General features: G+C 47.1%; 1 protein-coding gene across 1 annotated transcript in view; it reads left to right on the forward strand.

Annotated features, from left to right (window-relative positions):
• The window catches only part of PPP1R16B (protein phosphatase 1 regulatory subunit 16B), a 109,749-nt gene that overhangs the window by 23,282 nt on the left and 73,665 nt on the right, over window positions 1-12,802 (forward strand). Inside the window, exon 2 of the mRNA XM_003411713.3 lies at window positions 8,068-8,418. Coding sequence (XP_003411761.1) covers window positions 8,169-8,418 — 250 coding nt within the window. The 5' untranslated portion in view covers window positions 8,068-8,168. The remainder of the gene's footprint in view (window positions 1-8,067; window positions 8,419-12,802) is intronic.

The following is a 12,802-nucleotide window of genomic DNA, read 5'->3' on the forward strand; positions in this document are numbered from 1 at the left end:
CTGCGTCCTTCATTGGATCAATGTCTTTCTTCCTCCTCTTCTATCCCCTAACCTCTTGTTTTCCCAGAGGCATATTCACTCCCAAAATAATACCCCTGAAATAGTTACTTTATTTGGGGGCAGGGGAAGGGCTCTGTAGCACATCCTACCCTTCTGCTCTGGCTCCACCCACCCACCCACCTAAGCCCTAGCACACTTCCTTGTCCTTTGGAAACTCAAGGCTCAGCCTCCTGGACCTTAGCCTCTGCCTCCCCAGGTATCCACAGACTCTGTTTCTCCTTAGCAAGGGCTAGTGGACTCAGTGAGAGGAATCAAGTTCAGACTTCATCAGACAACAACTAGAGGCTGAGTCAAGGCTCTGGGGGAAGAGGTGAGGACACCTCAACAGCCTGCTCCTCTTTCACTGAGGGTCAAGTGCCTTGGCCTCTCACTTCCTGCTGGCCACAACGGGGCTATTATGGTTCATCTACCCAGACCTAACACAGCCATCTGTTGGAAAAATGAAGTACCCCACCCTATCTCCCCCTGCCTCCAATTTCTCTCTTCATACCACACATGCTTCCTGGATGATCTCAGCCCAACCTGGCCTCTGCCGACCCCTCCCCATGCCCACCTTGCCAGCCTGAACACTCCTTTGGCTTATGGTCCCACATGTCCAGTTCTCTGCAGGGTGGTCCATCTTGGTATTCCATAACACACTGGGCTCAATATGACTCCAAGGAGCTGCTTGTCCTCCAAGTGAGGTCTTCCTTGGGGATTCCTTTTAAGTATCAATGTTACCATTATTCTCTTGGGTCCTGGCAGTTTGGGCTTCGTCCCCATCACCATCCGGGGCTTTCTCTGGAAGTATGGGTGAGTGTGCCCAGGTCTCAGGACGGGGCCAGCCGGCAGCCCAGCAGAGCCAGGCCTCTGTGGGGCAGCCCCAGCACTCAGGCAGCGCCCTGTCTTGGGAGCCGCCCAGCTGCTGTGTTAGCAGGACCATGGCAATTCTTTAATTAGACCAAGCAGGGTTTTCTCGGACAGAGGCGGGAGGAGGTGTGTGGGTCTGTTCGGGGGAAACTAGGTCACCTGAAAACCAGCAGTCAGGAGGGAGCTGTCCTGGAGCCCCAGCTCCAGCTCAGGAAACCCAGAAGGGTGAGGTGGGAGGGGCTGGCAGGGAGAGCAGCTGGAGAAAATGTGCTCTGACCCCTTTTATTGGCCCTTGGGAGGCATTGTCCTCACCCTTCTCCAGGGGCCTGGGCAACTGCCCTTAATTCCTTGGCGGAAGCAGACTGCCTGAGCCAGGGAGGGCTCTGCAGTGAGTCTTTCTCTTTGCCTGGGGGCCACCACTCTGGAGCCCTGGAGGGAGCCCTGAGCTGAGAGTCAGGACCTCAGAATTTAAGTTACTGCTCAGAGTCTGTATCGATGGAGCATGTCACCCACTCCTTTGCACCTCTGTTTTGTCATCCACCCAATGGGCAGGAACATAGCCATCTTTTGCCCTGTTGTATCCCCAGCCCTTAGCCCCAGCCCTTAGTCTTGGTATGTGGTACCCAAAACCAAACCTGTTGCTGTCGAGTCAATTCTGACTCATAGCGACCCTATAGGACAGAATAGAACTGCCCCATAGGGTTTCCAAGGCTGTAATTTCTACTGAAGCAGACTGGGACATCTTTCACCCTGTGGAGTGGCTGCTGGGTTCAAACTGCTGACCTTTTGGTTAGCAGCCGAATGCTTAACCATTGTGCCACCAAGGCTCCTTGGTATGTGGTAGGCACCCAGTAAATATTCGTCAAACAGAATAATGAGCTTGTAAAAGTGCTTTTTAAGAAAATGGTCATCATGAGGATTGGTGGTGAGGTGGGTTTCCCAAATGTCAGTCACTCATAATTTTTGCCTACACTAAATACCATCATTACTTTTTTTTCTGTACTACCAATTTACTATTTTTTGGCTGAAAAAATTTACTTAAAAAGGAAATTTTATATTGCTACCATAAATAAACAGTAACTGTGAAGACATATTTACAGAAAACAAAACAATGTTATCACATTCTATCCTACATACAGTTGTCTGCCCCAGGCTATGAGCCAGAAGCCTGCTTTCTCTTTGTTTACAAGGGAGGTTGGCATGCTCATAAAGGCGTTAAAGGCCTATTAGCACTGACCTGAGACTTTCTTCTGGAGAAAATCTGAAAGATTCAAAAAGAAGGGAAAAGCGTACAATTTGCTCTTTATGAGTCTGTGTTATGTTAAGCCTGTCCCTGTACTATTGAAAATTACCTTGGTTAGATTCTCCTTCCTCACTTAGGGAGACACTTCGTTGAGATGATGGCAGGGAAGTTCTTTGAAAAGGAACAAGTGCAGTGATTGGTATGCTCATCTTATCTTCCCTCCTAGAGTGTTTTTGGTACCTCCCACTTAGTAGGTGTACAGTGAATACTTAATGATGAAGAAATGCATGCCTGTATACAGAATCTTAGGGCTGCAAGAAACCTTACACAATACCTAGGATGGTCTGCCACCAGTGGAAATTTTATCCTCCAGCGAGTGATGGAGAACTTGCCGCCTCCTGAGGCAGCCAGTGGACCACGTACACCTTTGCTCAATTGCTTGTTGGGAAGCTGTGGCAGCTGGGTGTCCATCTTTCAGCTGTGCACACAACTGCTTCCCTGTACCCTGGTCCTGTTCTGCATTTGGGAGGCTCACAGACTATCTTCTCTTTCTTGTGCAGATCAGACCTCTGAATATTTGGAGACTGCTGTCTCATTCTGCCTAAGGCAGGGCTTGCAAACAGGAATGATCATGTTGTTAGGTGCCACTGAGTAGGTTCCGACTCATAGCGACCCGATGAACAACAGAACGAAATACTGTCCAGTCCTGTGCCATCCTCATAATCGTTGCTATGTTTGAGCCCATTGCTGCAGCCACTGTGTCAATCTATTTCATTGAGGATCTTTCTCTTTTTTGCTGACCCTCTACTTTTCCAAGCATGATGTCCTTCTCTAGGGACTGGTCCCTTCTAATAACATGTCCAAAGTATGTGAGACAAAGTCTTGCCATTCTTGCTTCTAAGGAACATTCTGGTTGTATTTCTTCCAAGACAGATTTGTTCGTTCTTCTGTCAATCCATGGTGTATATTCGGTCTTCTTCACCAACATCATAATTCAAAGTCATCAATTCTTTGGTCTTCCTTATTCATTGTCCAGCTTTCACGTGCATTTGAGGCAATTGAAAATACCATAGCTTGGGTCATGCACACCGTAGTCCTCAAAGTGACAGAAATGACCATCATCTCATCCATCCCATTGCCGTCGAGTTGATTCCGACTCATAGTGACCCAACAGGACAGGGTAGAACTGCCCCAGAGAGTTTCCAAGGAGCGCCTGGTGGATTCGAACTACGGACCTTTTGGTTAGCAGCCATAACACTTAACCACTATGCCACTAGGGTTTCCAGAAATGACCATAGGAGCCAGCAAGTAATGTCAATTAGTGAAGGGGGTCAGATGGGAGTAACAGGGAGTAGTGGGGACTGTGAGGAGGAGCTCTGGTGGCACAGTGGTTAAGCACTTAGCTGCTGACCAAAAGGTCAACAGTTCAAACCCACCAACCGCTCTGCAGGAGAAAGATGTGGCAGTCTGCTTCCATAAAGATTACAGCCTTGGAGCAGTTTTGCTCTGTCCTACTGGAAACCCTGGTGGTGTAGTGGTTAAGTGCTACGGCTGCTAACCTAAAGGTTGGCAGTTCAAATCCTCCAGGCACCCCTTGGAAACTATGGGGCAGTTCTACTCTGTCCTATAGCGTCACTATGTGTCGGAATCGACTCGACGGCAACAGGTTTGATTTTTTTGGTTTATAGGGTCACTATGAGTTGGAATCAACTTGATGGCAAAGAGCCAGTGAGGGGAATGTGGTTAATTAGAGGGTATGTGCCCCATCTAAAAGGAACAGCCTTTATCTGTGCCCACTGATTGTTGCCTTGGGAACCCTAGATGACCAGATACTGAGATGTTCTAAGAAAAGTTAAAAATCTGATTTTGCATATAAAATCTCCAAGTTTTAAATGTTGCCAGTGAATTCGAATATTGGAAAACGTGGTGTGGACCAAAACCAAACAAACAAAACACATGATATGGACCACAGGGGGCTTTCTGTTTAAGTCTGGCCCACAGCCACAGTTGGTCACAGCTGCCGCCAAGACTTCTGTTCCCTTTGGCCTGGGGCCCCTTCCTCTTCAAGCCATGTTTGTGTGGGTTGGTTTCCAGACTTCCCACCTTTTTGGTCAACCCCTCTGCATGCCTTTAAACATTGCCATGCTCCCTCTTAGCCCATGTCTGCCCCTCTCTTCTAGGGAACTCCTACTCATCCTTTGAGATCCAAATCTCTTGTCCCATACTCTAGAGCCTTGCCTGATAACCCCAGGCAGACTGGCTCTTCCATTTTCTATATGTGTGATGTTGGGTAAGTTACTTAGTTTCTTTATCTGGAAAATGGGAATGATAATATTCGAACTGCTGACCTTTTGGTTGGCAGCTGTAGCTCACTGTAGCTCTTAACCACTGTGCCACCAGGGCTCCAATAGTACCTACCTCATTTGGTTGTCAGGAAGATTAAGTGGATTTATAGATAGATAAGCAGACAGACAGGAACTTCCTAGAAGGCAGAGCTGGTCCCTGATCCATCTCTGAATCAGAGCTTGTCACAGAGTATGTGTTCATTAAATGGGTGATCAGTGGAGGAAGTGGGAAGGAGTAAACACATGGTCCACTAGCTCCCAGTGAGGTCTGACCACCATGATGATACTGTGTGGTTGTGTGCTGAACTCTTCTGAACTCCTCACTTCTAAAAAGGCAACTAAAATCCCTATCTAAATATTAAAAAACTGAACAGTGACAACACCAAATGCTAGTGGAAAAACTGGATCACTCATCCATTGTTGGTGGGAATGAAAAATGGTAGAGTCACTCTGGAAAATAACTTGGTAGTTTCTTATAAAACTAAGCATGCAATTACCATACAACCCAGCAGTTGCATTCTTGGGCATGTATCCCAGAGAAATGAAAATGTGTGTCGGCACGAACACCCGTACCTGACTGTAATAGCCCCAAACTGGAAGCAACCAGTTTAAAGGCATGCAGAGGGGTTGACCAAAAAGGTGGGATGTTCTTCATGGCACATCCACAAAATGGAATACTACTCAGCAGCAAAAAGGAATGAACCACTGATAAGCTGCAGCAATTTGGATGAGCCTCAGGGAAATGAGGCTGAGTGAAAAAGCCAGTCCCAGAAGGTTACCAACCATACGATTCTATTTATATACCATTCTTGAGATGAGAAAATTGTAGAAATGGAGAGCAGATTGTTGTTGCTGTGTGCCATTGGGTTCCAAGTGCACCATACGGTTTCCTAGGCTGTAATCTTTATGGGAGCAGATCGCCAGGTCTTTTCTCCTGTGGCGCCACCAGGTGGGTTCAAACCACCAGCCTTTCGGTTAGCAGCCAAGGGCTTGACTGTTGCACTACCAGGGCTCCTTAGAGAACAGATCAGTGGTTGCCAAGGGTAGGGAAAGGGCGTGGGGAGGAGAGTTAGGGAGGGAAATCATGTGGTTAAAAAGCAACACAAGGGATCCTGGTGATGATGTCACCATTCGGTATCTTGAGTGGTGATGGATGCACAAACCTACTAAAAAACAAACCTACACATGTGATAAAATTGAATAAAACAAAACACACGCACACACAGAGATACGTACATGTAAAATTGGGGAAATGTGAATATAGTTGGTGGACTCTATCAGTGCCCATTTCCTGGTTGTGATATTGTATATTCAAGATATTGTGATATTCAGGATGTTACCACTGGGTAAAGGGTACACAGGATCTCTCTGTTCTTTCTTACAATTGCATGGGAAGCTACAATTATCTCAACATAAAAAAAAAAATTGCAAGGCACTCAAAACAAAACAAAAGGCAACTAAATTTGGTTGGCTTGTTTCCTGCTGAGACTCTCCATTGGCTTATGTTTATGCTTGAGGTCAGGTGCAGTTACTCCCTTGGGACCTTTGTCCTGTGAGCATGGCTAAGCCAGCCCCCTCCCCATTGTGCCCGTATGGGGTTTATCCTCCAGTCTCAGAGCTGGGAGAGACTGTGGAGCAATCTGACCCAACCTGAGCAGGCTAAGGCTGAACCTGGGCCTCCTGAGGAACATCATTCTGGGAGGAAGCCCTGAAGTGGCGGACCCAGGAGATTAACAATCACTTCCCAAAGTCCAGGGCTATCCTGAGTCCCTCTGTGATAGCAGGCCTTTCCACCTGACATGGATGCCAACCTTCACTGCTGCCCAATAGCCCATAAGCGTCCACCAGCCTTGCTTGTTGCTCTCCCTCCTCCAAGGTTGCTTCTCTTTTCTATTAAATGTATAACTTTTTTGGCCAGCTCTTTTGACTCCTTGAACACCTGTATGTGCTGGCAGGTGGATAGGACATTTTACAGGTGGAAAAATTGAGACTTTGAGAGGTTCCAGTGATTGTTCTAAGACCCTTTCCCTCTGTGTCTGAGATCTGGTACCATCTGGGCTGACATGAAGATGGGGTCAAAATCGCTGCAGAATCTAAAATGTTGTTGACCTCATATTTTCCAGGAAATGATGAGAGCAAGAGAGACATAGTGGAGAGAAGCTTCAACTAGGATTGTCTAGGTCCCAGCAATTCAGTAGTTATCAAATGTTTTGGTGTTAGGACTCCTTTTCACATTTAAATTGAGAACCCCAAAGAACTTTCGTTTATGTGAATTATACATATCAATACCTATCATATCAGAAATTAATACTTAGAACTTAAAACATTTAATATTAAGTCTTTTAAAAATAACAATAAACCCATTGTTACAATAATATACATGTTTATGAAATTATGTTTCAAAAATATAGCATTCATATAACAATATATAACATTTTTATGGGAAAATAACAATTTTTTCAAACAAAAAATTAGTGAGAAGGGTTGTTTTAAAATTTTGCAAGTCTTTTTAGTGTCTGGAAACCCTGGCAGAGTAACGGTTAAGAGCTATGGCTGCTAACCAAAAGGTTGGCAGTTTGAATTTACCAGGCGCTCCTTGGAAACTCTGTGGGGCAGCTCTACTCTGTCCTATAGGGTCGCTATGAGTCAGAGCCAACTCGACGGCAACGGGTTTGGGTTTTTTCTTTTTAGTGTCTGGCTTAACAGGAGACATCTGTATTCTCATATCTGCTTCTTTATTAAATCTGTTGCAATAGCAATTGTGATGTGACTTCAGGAATCACTTGTGCTATAACGAGGTTGGAAAGGTTAATAATAACTTAGTATAGTTATGGAAATAGTTTTGACCTTATGGACCCCCTGAGAGGGTCTCAGGGATTCAGGCTCAGGGTTCCTGGACCATACTTTGAGAACTACTGCCACAGTCTTATACCTTCTGGCCTCTTCCCAGTCCTGCCCCTCCCATCTCCATAACAACTTGCATCTCATAATGAGCAGAATAAAAGGGGCCTGCACAGAAATGTCAGGGGTTCATGTTTCTGAGGATTTGGCTTCTATGTGGATGGCCACATAGTCTCCAGCCTTTCTGGATTCTGCAGCCCCCGTGTGTCCCCCTAGTTCCAGCACTCACACACCAAACTCCTTAGAGTACCTGGACTTTATTTACGTAAGAAAGCAGGAAGGACGAGGTCCCTGTTAAGGTGGCTGTGGCTGGAGAGGCAGACCACCGATGCTGTCCAGCAGAACTTCGTGCAATGGTGGAAAGGCTCTTTATCTGCACTCTGTATCAGTATGGTAGCCACTCGACTGACTTGGCTACTGCGCACTTGAGATGTAAGTAGTGCAACTGACAAACTGAATGTTTAATTTAATTATTTAAAAATTAAAATAGCCAGTATCATCACAACCAGACTTTGGGGGCCTTACAGGCTACTGTACGGATTTGCACTTTAGTCCCAGGAGCAATGGAAAGTCTCAGAGGAATTTTGAATGTGAGGCTGGGTGATATAATCAGATTTGAGGTTTTAGGCCTGACAGTTGTATCCATCTGTGTCTCTCTTCCCCCTGCAGGCCCCACCATGAGGCCCCAGCCCCACAGGAGCCTCTGCGCTCCCCTGGCCCCTGGCGCACCGTGCTAGCCTGCGGCCAGGGCCTGGCGAGGCGAGGTGGCAATGGCCAGCCACGTGGACCTGCTGACGGAGCTGCAGCTGCTGGAGAAGGTGCCCACGCTGGAGCGGCTTCGCGCCGCTCAGAAGCGCCGGGCCCAGCAGCTGAAAAAATGGGCACAGTACGAGCAGGACTTACAGCACCGTAAGCGCAAACATGAGCGGAAGCGCAGCACGGGCGGCCGGCGCAAGAAAGTGTCCTTTGAGGCCAGCGTGGCACTGCTGGAGGCCTCACTGAGGAATGACGCTGAGGAAGGTAGGCTGCTTCTCTTCCTTCTCCACTGTGGGACCCCCTGGCCTCTGGTGACTCCTGCTGTGGGTGTGGACTCCAGGTTCTGTGTGGACCCCTGGTCTGCAGACCCTCCTCTTTCAAGCTCAGGCACCTCTTAGGAGGAGGATGGCTCTAGGGAAGGCTCTGAATTTATCTTAGACTTTTTTGGAAACAGGAATTCCAGGTTTCTGCTAATGAGCACTAATAATTTTCCTTCTGTCCCATAAATACTTACTGACAACCTACTACTTGCCCATTAATTTTGTAGATGGAAGAATATTAAAAAACAAACAAACCAGGCCCATTGCTGTCCAGTCAATTCCGACTCCTAGCAACCTAGCAACCTTACAGGACAGAGTAAAACTGTCCCATATGGTTTCTAAGGAGTGCCTGGTGGATTCAAACTGTGGACCTTTTGGTTAGCAGTGGTAGCTCTTAACCACTATGCCACCAGGGTTTCAAGAGCTGACCTGGTAATGAAAAGGTTAGTAGTTTGAATACCAGCCACTCCATGGAAACCCTATGGGACAGTTCTACTCTGTCCTATAGTGTCACTATAAATTGGAATCGACTTGAAGGCAACGGGTTTGGTTTGGTTTGGTAGACATAAATAGGAGCCCTGGTGGCACAGTGGTTAAAGTGCTTAGCTGCTAACCTAAAGGTCAGAGGTTTGAACCCACCAGCTGCTGCTTGGGAGAAAGATGTGGCAGTCTGCTTCCATAAAGATTATAGCCTTGGAAACCCTGTGGGGCAGTTCTGCCTGTGTTATAGGGTCACTATGAGTCAGAACGGAGTTGATTGCAATGGGTTTTTTTACGGGTTGACATAAATGATGTGGAGTGGTGATTAAGGGCATAGACTCCAAAGGTAGACTACCTGGGTCTAGAATTGCTTTGCCAGTTACTTCCATTGTGATCATGGCAAATAGGCAAGTCACTTTGGCTCCTCTACCTTAGTTTCCACATCTGTAAAATGGAGATGATAATAGTATCTACCTCAAGGGTTTGCTGTGAACATTAAATTAGATAATTCCTACAAAGTTCTTGGACGTGGTTCCTCACGTCAGTGGTTATTAGTATGTTTTATTTTGTTATACTATTACTATATTTTTATATTAATATTAGTATATGGTGCCTGTAAAGTCTGGAAACAAAAACAAATATATGCAATGTTGTTAAGGACATCTTCAATTTATAAAGTGAATGAATGAATATAAACACATAAGGAGCCATGGTGGTACAATGGTTAAGCTCTCAGCTGCTAACTGAAGGGTTGGTGGTTCAAACTCCCCCAGCAGCTCCATGGGAGAAAGACCTGGTGATCTGTTCCCGTGAGGATTATGGCCTAGAAAACCCTATGGTGCAGTTCTACTCTGTCACATGGGGTCGCTATGAGTTGGAAGCGACTAGAAGGTGCCTAACAACAATGCAGGTATATAATCTATGTTTCCAAATTTTATGGATACTCTGTAGTTGTTATATTTTATTTAAGTATATTATTATTATGTATCCCATGATCTAGACGTAAAGATACCCAAGAGGCACTTATATGTATAATGTTGTTGTAGTTAGGTGCCAATTGAGTCGGTTCTGACTCATAGCGACTCTACAGGGCAGAGTAGAACTGCCCCTTAGGGTTTCCAAGGAGTGGCTGGTGGATTTGAACTGCCAACCTTTTTGATTAGCAGCCAAACTCTTAACCGCTGCACCACTAGGGCTGCATATGTATAATAACACCCATTGTATAGATGGGGAAACAGACTCAGAGAGACTCGGTACCTTCACCTTCAGATCCAAACTCTTCTCACGACCCTCATGGCCTTGTGGCTTTGCTTCCTGTGGTGAGAATGAATGGGGACCTGCCATATGACCAAAGCCCACTTCTCTGAGTGTGCTCTGAGGGGCTCATGCCTGCTCGTCACACAATCAAGGTTTGTGCACACGTCCTGTGGCTTCCTCAGCAGCCTCTGGTCCATCCTTGCACATACTAACCCTTTCTGGCTGTCCCTGGAGGGCCCCGGCCATGTTCCCTGGGTCCCTCTGGCCTCCTTCCTCTTCATATCTAGGACACCTAAAGCAATTAATAAGAGAACTGAGGGGCGGTAGTCCTTACGGCACAAGAGGGTGTTAGGTTTTATGCACGTTGCTGTTCAGGTTCTAGAACCTACTCAGAAGCACATTTCCATTTTCACCCTGGTAACAGAGGGCTCTGGGAAGTGAGCAGAGAGGCATTTCCGGTACCACTCAGCTGGAAACAGCCCTGCTGAGAGCCTAGGGTGAGCGGCCCCCAGGAGAGAGGCAAGATGTCTCAGGTTCGGGGGATGAGGCCTGTGAGGCACCTTCCCACGTGTGATCTGCCAAGTGACGCCATAGCCCCATCCCACTCCGTGGGCGACACATCATGATGTCTGATCTTTGTCGGGGGCGGCGGTTCCTTAGCCTTCTTTCACCACTCATCTTTTACTCACTCCTTCCCTGACAAAGCCCCGTCTCCCCTCCCTGAAGGGGCTTTTCAGAGACTCCGTGTGAGCTGCCGGTGCAGCTTCAGGACATCCACCTGGGGTGGGGCCTCCTGCCAGCCCCCTGCTTGGGCTGCACCCATGGGAGTGTGTCATGGGCCCTGTTAGAAGGAGCACTGGGCTTGGAGCCCCAGGACAGTGTCACTTCAGCCCTGCTGTGTGACTTCGAGCAGTTGATTTCTTCTCTCTGGGTCTAGTTTCTTAATCTGCAAAATGGAGTTTTGAATGCTTGCCCTCAAGGGGGTGTGGCAAGAATGAGACAAGATCTTGGATGTGACAGCTCTGTGAAAATTACCCTGAACCCTGTACCAGCATAACAATCATTTTAACACACTTTTTCTCTGTATGTATTTAATAGACTTAAAGTTTTTAAGAACCCTAATAATATAGAAACATATCCTTGAGGGAAAAAACAAAGAACACATAAATGTACAGAGTAAACAGTCTCTCCCCACTCTGCCTTCCTTCCTTGTGGTGCAACAGTTAAGCACTCAACTGCTAACCGTAAGTTTGGACTGTTTGAACCCACCCAGCAGCTCTGTGGGAGAAAGACCTGGCGATCTGCTCCCATAAAGATTACAGCCTAGAAAACCCTATGGGGCAGTCCTCTGTCACACGAGGTGGCTATGAGTTGGAATCGACTTGATGGCACCTAACAACAACAAGTGCTGTTGGCTTTGGGTGTTTCCTTCCAGGCATTTTCCTCATTTACCTATGTATTTATGGTCTTAGGGAAATATAGAACCAGGTTTTTTCTTTTCTTTTTAGTTTTTGGTTTTGTTAAGTGATGACATACTGGATGCATTATTCTGAAATTTTATTTTTTTGCTCAACAATACATCGTGAAGGTATTCCGCGTCAGTACAGGTACAGTATGATAGAGGTGCATCGTCCTTTTTCACTGCCACGCAGTATTTGTTGTACGGTTTACCAGAACTTTTTAACTAGTTCCGCATTGAGGGGAATGTAGATTTCCCCAATAGTTTTGCTTTTGTCAGAGCGAACATTTTGTGCACATATGCACTTGTTTCTGTAGGACAGATGTGGGAAATGGAAGAGCTGGATCTAAGGGTTTTAAACCTGAATGAGAACAACTCAGAAAAGGAGGGGCAGAATGGTTGCACAACTCAAAGAATGTCGTCAGTGTCACTGAACTGTACACGTAGAAACTGTTGAATTGGTGTATGTTAGGCTGTGTATATTCTCAACAATAACAACGAAAAACTTGAATGAAAAAAGTGTCAGACAAGTGAGGCGGGAGGCGCCTTAGCCCTATGCTGTGGGTGGGACAGGCGGTTCCCCATGGAGCCCACAGGTGTCTCAGTTTGGGTCAGGGAAGTGTGTGAGGCTGCCATCGGTCAGCCGGTGATTTCGCCCAGCTTGCTGGCAGCAGGAGAGAGCCCGCTGCTGCCAGCTGTCTGGGAATTGCTGCTGCTTGCTCAGAGCTGGTGTTTGGGAGGCTGCGGGAGGACTGCAGGATGGGAGCGTAGGGTGGCAGCTCCCCCGCTCCCCTCCCCTGCTCCCCCCCACCCCTTCCTTGAGCTCACAGCGGGGCTGAGTCAACCTCTCACCTCCGCTTCCCCCACACACCAGCCTGGGGAATGTGAGGCAGCTCTGGAGAGCTCACTGAATTTCCTCCTCTGACTCCCCACAGACCTCAGTGACCTTCTTGACCTTGAGCCTGCTTGAGCCCCACCTTACTGCCCCCACATCCGGGCCTTCCCCCTTGCATGACAGCCAGCTCCTGCACCTCTGATTCCTCTTATGCCCTGTGTTCTCTTACCTCCCCGCTGTTGCATGTGCAGTTCCCACTGTCTGGAATGTTCTTCCCTGATTAAATCCTACCATCTT

This window comes from Loxodonta africana, chromosome 24 (assembly GCF_030014295.1).
Source record: "Loxodonta africana isolate mLoxAfr1 chromosome 24, mLoxAfr1.hap2, whole genome shotgun sequence".
Lineage (NCBI taxonomy): Eukaryota > Metazoa > Chordata > Mammalia > Proboscidea > Elephantidae > Loxodonta > Loxodonta africana.